This window comes from Plasmodium malariae (assembly GCF_900090045.1).
Source record: "Plasmodium malariae genome assembly, chromosome: 9".
In the NCBI taxonomy this organism is placed as follows: domain Eukaryota; phylum Apicomplexa; class Aconoidasida; order Haemosporida; family Plasmodiidae; genus Plasmodium; species Plasmodium malariae.
Genome location: NC_041783.1, coordinates 176,730 through 184,962, shown reverse-complemented (window position 1 = coordinate 184,962; position 8,233 = coordinate 176,730). Strand labels below are relative to the sequence as shown.

The 8,233-nt window shown below is 20.1% G+C and overlaps 2 protein-coding genes across 2 annotated transcripts; one reads left to right on the top strand and one right to left on the bottom strand.

The window, feature by feature from the left end:
* Positions 1–1,046: 1,046 nt before the first annotated feature.
* On the top strand, positions 1,047–1,781 carry PmUG01_09012800 (60S acidic ribosomal protein P1, putative; the record flags this gene model as incomplete). The annotated part of the gene is made up of 2 exons (XM_029004807.1): positions 1,047–1,246; positions 1,622–1,781. The coding sequence occupies 2 exons, from the start codon at positions 1,047–1,049 to the stop codon at positions 1,779–1,781; spliced, it is 360 nt and encodes a 119-aa protein (XP_028861459.1).
* A 2,244-nt stretch (positions 1,782–4,025) lies between these two features.
* Positions 4,026–5,208, bottom strand: PmUG01_09012700 (conserved Plasmodium protein, unknown function; the record flags this gene model as incomplete). Its single annotated transcript, XM_029004806.1, has 2 exons — positions 4,026–4,535; positions 4,687–5,208. The coding sequence occupies 2 exons, from the start codon at positions 5,206–5,208 to the stop codon at positions 4,026–4,028; spliced, it is 1,032 nt and encodes a 343-aa protein (XP_028861458.1).
* Positions 5,209–8,233: the final 3,025 nt, after the last annotated feature.

The window sequence follows — 8,233 nt, the reverse complement described above, 5'->3', positions numbered from 1 at the left end:
ATTCAAATATAGCTCAAATTAATAAACTTCAAACATTTACTATATTTTTAGTATGTAAAATTAAATAATATCAACTGCATAAAATAATTTTTTGGATGAACATATAAAATATTTTCTCATGATTTTGTAGAATATAAAATTTACATGAAACGGATAAAAATAACTTATTTTAAAATTATTAGCGTTTTAATTTTAAATATTCCTTACTTTTCATGTGTTTAAGGAACTCTAAAATTAAATGGCTACTTTTTTCTTAACTTGCTATATTATTTATTGTATTGTGGGTTCATATATATACATATAAATATGTATGCATATATATACATGTATACACTTCATGTGTATATTTGTATTTAGCTCTCACAAGAATTTCAGTTATTTCTATCTTCGATTTTTTAAACATATAAATGAGCAGAGTGTTATATTATATATATTTTTTTATACATAAATTTATGAAGCGTTATTATAATGGCGTTTTTAATTTTACTATTATTAAAACAGAAAAAGATTTAATTAGCGCAATTTTTAATTAACTCCTTTGAATAATGTGCTATAATATTTGATAAAGCAAAAAAGTTGAAAATTCGTACGAAAATGTTCAAAAATGTTGGGTATTTGATATATATATATTTATATATATTTACGTACGTAGTTCTTACATTATATTTTACGTGAAAAATATGTTAATAACCTCTTTGATACACTAATATTAATTCTTGAAGCACGTATTTTTTCACCTTCTTTGTATAACGTGCATATATACATGTATATATATATATATTTATTTATTTACATAACGTTCTTTATTGTTTTGATATTTTCTTTTTATTGGTATTATTATTTTTTATTTAAAAATTTTTTTTTAATTTTTATTATTGTTATTTTTTATGAAAAAAAGTATATACATGTAATGTGAATAAAATTTTCTTGGTATCGTAAAAAGTGTTAAAAAGAGCAGAAAATTTATTTGAAATACAGAAAAAATATTTTTATTTTTAAAAAATTTCTTTATATAATTTATCACAAAGCTTTAATTAAAAGGGGAAATGGCAGCAATTCCAGTATCAGAAATACCAGATTGTGAAAAGCAGGAGCTTTTATGTACATATGCTGCTTTAATATTACATGAAGAGAAAATGAGCATAACTAGTGAAAATATTGTGAAACTTATTAAAAAATCAAATAACACAGTTTTGCCATACTTACCAATGCTTTTTGAAAAAACATTAAAAGGAAAAGATATTGAGTAAAGGACAAAAAAAAAAAAAAATATATATATATAAAGCAAAATACATGTGTACGTATGTATAACACTTAATATATAGTAAAACCATTGCATATTTTTTGTGGTATATTAAGTATATTAAAGATATATTATACATATGTCATTTATATATGTTATTATGTAAACATATATGTACATATATTTAATATAATACATGAACACATATGCATATTCATGGAGAACCGCTTTGATTGTACCCATTGTAACAGCCATTTTTAGGGATGTGCATAATTTAAATTGTTACAAATTTGATTGTACAAGTTAAATGCATATTCTGTTATTTTGAATAGTAATAATAATAATAATAATAATAATTTTGTTTTAAAAAATTATTAGGGGATTATTAAGTAACTTGAGTATTGGAGGAGGTGCCCCATCATCCGGAACACAAGCCACAGCGGATAAACCTAGTGAAGATAAAAAGGAATCCAAAAAAGAAGAGAAAGTAGAAGAGGAAGAAGAAGAAGATGACTTAGGTTTTTCATTATTTGGTTAGAATTATTGCAAAGTAGAAAAAGTTAACAGAAGGATAAATTTTTATTTAAAAAAAAAAAAATAAAATTGGAAAAATTTTAGCGTACACGTTTAAGTAAATGATTATATTTTCACACATTTTGATAAACTAAAAAGAATTCATGGTATAATTTAAATGAACTACATAGTTTTATAGGTAGTTTTTTTTTTTTTTTTTTTTTCCTTTTTTTATTATATTTATTTATTAAAAGATTAAGTTAAAAGAAAAAAAAAACAAAAAAAATTTTAGAATTGTGTAAAGTAGGAAACGTTTTATTATGCAAATAAGACATACACTATTTTAGAAATACTTAAATAATGTTACTGTAGCAAGATTTTAGAAAAAAGGTATATGTTTAAATATTATTATGTTATAATAATATTATATTTTAATGTTATTATGTTATCCATAATTACACTATTTTATTTTAAAAGAAGAATAGTATTTGAACTAAATGTTTTTTTATATATAGTATAAGAATAAAGAAGGATTAAGAGTATATGCTCTTAAAATATTATAATCTTCCAAATTTTTTAATTATTACATATTCTTTTATTCATCCTTATATTATATTCGACGTTTTAGTATAAAAGTGTATCTATTAATTTATATAGTGTCCTTGGTTATTGTTGGAGCTGAATTATATAGTTGTCTAAATTTTCGTTCTTTTACTTCCCTAAGTAATGTTATATATGTATATGCATGTATAAATGAAACAAATATATAATGCAAGGAGGTTTGTATTTTTAACAAAAGACACCATTTAGAGGTGGTGAAGGTTAATATTTTTAGGAGTTCTCGTTAACATACTTTTTTATTCTTATAATATTTTGTTTTTATCTTTGTTTATAATATAATAGTTGCATAATAATTGCTGAAAATAATTGCATAATATATTAAAATAATCAGAGGTTATTAGTTAAATGGGACAACCCATATTTATAGTAATTCTTAAAACAAAAAGAAAAGGTTTGTTTACAAAAATGTGAGAGAAATAAATGCTCTATAATTTCCATATGCTTATTTTGTTTAAATCTATTTTTGGCTGAATATATATATATCTAAAATTTAGCCATAAAAAAAATTTAATTTATTTGTAAATATATTAATATTTCCCGTGTATACTTATTTCGTCGAAAATTCTTATTAAACAATGCAGATTTAGATTCTTTTTTTATGGGATACATTATAATTCTTGTAATAATAAATGTGCAACTTCATTTTTTAAAATAAATTTATTTAAAAATATTTCATAAAATAGTCAAATTTGTATTAATCAAATTATGTTTGTCAAAAAACATTATAAAACAAATATCTCAAAGTCATACAAATTTATATATCTTGGAACGAATTAAAACAAATTCAGGTAAGTACAGAAAACATTAAAACATAAAAAGCTAACATATATATAGATGAAAATAGCAACAAAGGATAAAAAAAAAAAAAAAAGATTAGGAGAAAATTTATCATAGTATTTATTAACATTTATTATTATATATTATTTGATTATTTATATGTTAAAAGAAATTAGAACATGCGTTAAAACGGTTTATTCCACTGTTATTGGTTATATATATACGCTATTTTTCGTAATAATAAATAAGACTTCTTTACATATTTGAATATGATATATATTTATACGTATAAGAAAGATAAAAAAAAAGGTAATAAAATATATAAAAATACGTGAACAAGTAAATAATAATGTTTGAGATTAAAAAGACATAAATAAAGTACAATATTTGTAATACACTGTGGGTAATTACAATATATTGATTGTAGATATGATAAATTTAAGAAATGTTATTGTTCTTACAATAAGATGTAAATTTAGTTAGTAAATATATATTAAAATTTTATTAATTAACGTTGTGTTTAAAATTATTTTATTTTGTCCAAGAATTTTCTTTTTGCAATTTATCTTTTTATGTTATTTTTTTCTACGACATTTTTTCCCTTTTCACTTAGTATATATATCTTGCATTTTATCTAAAAATGTTTTTCCATTAATTAAAAACGGTGCATTATTTCTATCTACTGTTTTTTGTTATATATAACCCCCTTAATTATTATTTTTGATATTTTATTGATGTAGAAAACATATGATTCCATTGCTTCTATTTATTGTTATTATTTAACTACTTTTAATAAATGTATGTGAGATTACACAGTACAATGTAACATTTTTTCAATTTTTTCAAATATTTATATTTTTAGTTTTTTTAATTAAACTCTTTGTTCTGCAGTCTTGAGTCTAATGTATGCTTTAAATGAGTGGGGTGCACCATTCCATTTTCTTTCAAACTTGTGCATTTTTCTGCACTTTTTTAGTCTTCTCTTTTCTTGTTTTTTCTGAACCTTCTTTAGTTTTTTGTGAAATTTTTCTTTCATTTTGTTCCAACGTCTAATCTTTTTCATTCTATATCTTTCATATTCCAAATCTATTTTATTCAATTTCTTTTCTAAGAGTATACCTCTTCTGTCATAACGAGGACCTATACAAGGTGCAGGATCATCACCTAGTTTACATAATGCTCTGTTTTTCGCATCAAATCTTTTTTTATCAAATTTCTTTTCCATTCTTTCCTCTTCCATGTTAATTTTAGTTTCTAGTATTTGTAGATCTGCCATCATTCTCTTATCGTGCCTATTAATTTTATAATTAAGTATGTCCAACCATCCAAGTAAATCTCTTCTAGCTTTAAATTTCTTTCTCAGCCTTTTAGAACTTGCTCTCTGAAGAAAATATTAAAAATTATTTAAAATATGTTTTTTTTATTATTATAAATTTTTTTTCTATATACATAAAATGTAAATGTAAAAAAGTATTTTTATATATATCTCATATAACTTTGTATTTTTTTTTTTATTTAAAAAAAAAACTTACTCCTAAACGCATTAAGAAGACAATAAACATCATTAATCCATATAAGGTGAGTGTTGGTTTTTCATAATTATAGGGTGTTTGTTGAACGTCTTCTTCATATGGAAGAAGATCTTGTAATTCGCCGGAACTTGTACCTTCACCGGCTTGTAAACAAGGAACAACTTGATTACTTGGTTCATCTTCTTGTTTTTCATTATTATCTTCTAGTTCATCATCATTATCTTCTGCATCATCATTATCTACGTTCTCATCATCTTTATCTTCTTGATCTTCTTCATCTTCTGATTCATAAGTTTCTCCATCTGTATGATAATGTTCTTCATCATCTTCATCATCATCTTCTTCTGAATAATATTCTCCATCAGAATAGGACATGTACTGCTTTTGTGGGTTAGGCCTTTCTTCTGGAAGGTAATATGTGTTGGTAGTGTAAGTTTTCTCATTAATTTTAGTAAAGGGACTATTTAGTTTTGAAACTTCCACTTCACCACTAGGTGGATCGTCTGTCATAAAAGTACTCATTTCCCTATTATTTTAAATAAAAATTTTAAAAATTATTTAAAATAGACTAATTAATTTTTCTTGGTTATTATAAAAAAATAAAATTATTAATTAAAAATATAATATTCCAAACATTTTTCTATACTACTATTTAGCAAAAATAAATAAAAATGAAAGAATGAATAAAAGAAAAAACTAATAATAGATTAAAAAATATAGAATATATACTTACGAAAATTAAATTAGGAATAGAATATATAGTAAAAATGGAAATGAAAAACAAATAAAGAATCCAAAATGCTTCTTAAAATTTTAGAAGATGCTAAAAACTATATACTTACAACTATGTTTTATTATTAAAAAGCATAATATTTATTTTATTATTTATAAAGTTACATTAAAAACAAAACAGAACAAATAATAAATAATTACTTATTATATTCTATTTTTATATAATTTTATATATAAAAATATGAAAATGCTTAAAGTAAAATAAATTATGGTTAAATAATTTAAATAAAAATAACCATTTGTCAAAAAAAAAAAAAAAAAATACATATAATTTTTTATTAATTAAAATAAAATTAAAAAAACCAATATTTTAAAACTTTGGAAATATTTTTCTAAATTAGAATTTGTATAACAATATATATAATTTAAATATTATATGTACTAATAATATAATAAAAACTGAAAAAACGATAAAAATAAAATAATACAACGAAAAAAAAATGTAGAAAAATTAGAGTTAATAAAAATATATTTTTTTGTTTTTAATTAAATTATTCAATTCTATATTTTTAAATATAATATATTCATATTAGTATTTATCTATTTGAACTAGACGAAAAATAAATATTTTATGCAGAAATTATTTGTTCAGGAACCTTTGAGGTTTTCTTAAAAAAAAATGATATTTTAATAATATAGCTTTAATTTTTAAGAATATTCTAATATTTGAAATGTTTCTACTTTTTTATACGTACATAAATAAAAAAATAATAAAAAAAAAATATAAATGATTTAAAGTATTTCTTTGTTCTGAGCATGTAAATGCATTACTTAAAATGTTGCTGTAGTATATTTATTGGTGATAAAAAGAGAGAATTTTGATAAAAATTTTAATTTCAGTAAAAAATAAGTTGTGAACCGTTCCATAGTTCATATTTTTAATTATTTTGTATTTATTATTCTTTTTTTAATAATGCTCAAAAATAAAATATTTATATATCAGTAGTAGAAAAAAATATAATTATATATAAATTTTGTAATAAATATTTTTCATTTATTTTAACTTACAGAGTAATTTTATATAATAATAAAACAATTAAAAATATTATTCTAATTTTTAATTAGATCGAAAAGTTTATAGTCATAGTCTATATATATATTATTATAATTATATGCAAATTAAATTTAAAATAATTTTTTAATACTATATAATATAAAAGAAATTACATTAATTTTAATATTGAATTTTCATTTTTATTATTTTTTCAAGTATTTTTTACTCTAAAACATTGTAGAAAATTAATATTTTTTATTAATATTTAAAAATAACCTATTTTTCCTTCGTAAATAAAATATGAATAAAAGATTATATCTATATATCATTATTTTTTTTTTTTTTTTTGCAACTTGTACGAATTAAAAATCTTTATTAATATTACAAAAATTATGAACAAAAGAAGTACATAATTATTAATTATATTCTAAATTTAGTTTTTTGTGTTTTTGTATACTTATGGTTTATCTATGAATAAGTCTATCATGAATGCTGATAATTAATCTATAAATTAGGATGTAATAGGAAAATAATACATTTAACAAATAATCGATATTAAAAATTCTGAACGGTATAAATTTAATAAATAAAATTCAATTTACTATTAACTAAAATAAATAGTTTAAAATAAACAATAAAGTATTAATATATATGTAAGCCTATTATATTATGCCATGTTTTAATAACTTCTTCAAATAAATATATTATAACATATACGTATTTTTTCATAAGTTAAGAAGAGATCATATCATTATTTGGAATTTTGAACGTAAAATTGCTCTTTTATTAATAAAAATTCATTTAGATTCTTATTAACAATATAATTATATATAAAATTACAACAGAAGGTAAAAGACAACTTAAAAAAAAATAAAGACGAAGATGATGCTTAACGATATATTACCGTATCTTATTAAATGAAATACATATAATTTTTTCTATAATTTTTTCATTTAAAAATTTTTCCTTGCCTAATATGAAATTCCTCGTTCATTGATCTTCTGTTGTAACGTTGTATTACGAGTTGTGTATGATGTATAAATCATTATAAGAAAACCATGTAAATACATGTATATTTTTTTGATTTTATACAAAAGAACTAAAGCAATGAAATTAGAAATCGTTGTAATTATAATATAATTCATGAATTAAATTCTTCCATTAATTTTAAATAAGTTTATTAAATTGTTTCAAGAGTACATTTAGAATTAATTGTGAATAATAGTTTACATCTTCTATTTAATATGCAGTAAAATAGACTATTTATAAAAATTAAAATATCTCTGTTAATTGAACCAGAAATTTGACATTTGAGCTTTTATTATGAGAATTAAAAAATGACAAATTTAACAGTAACTGTTTACTTATTTTATATATTTATTTTATCAGAATTTTTTGTTGTGTATATGAACATATTTTAACATATTTTTATATATACATATACAAGTAAAAAATTAAAAGTTGAAAAAAAATATACAATTTATTTTTGCAAAAAATTATATGTACACATAAGAATTGCAAATAAAAGTTATTACAAAAATATTAAAATATATATATAAGTTTGGCGCATAAATTTTCAAAATAAATTAAATATAGTGTGTTAATGCATATTAACAAAAAAAACGAACAGTACAATATAAGTTCGAATATAGGGTTTTCACAAAAAAAAAATATAAAAAATTATGGCGAAATATTTTTATAATTATGTTTAATTTTTTTTTTGTTTCTTAAAAGCCATATATTTTTTTGTACGTTTATTAC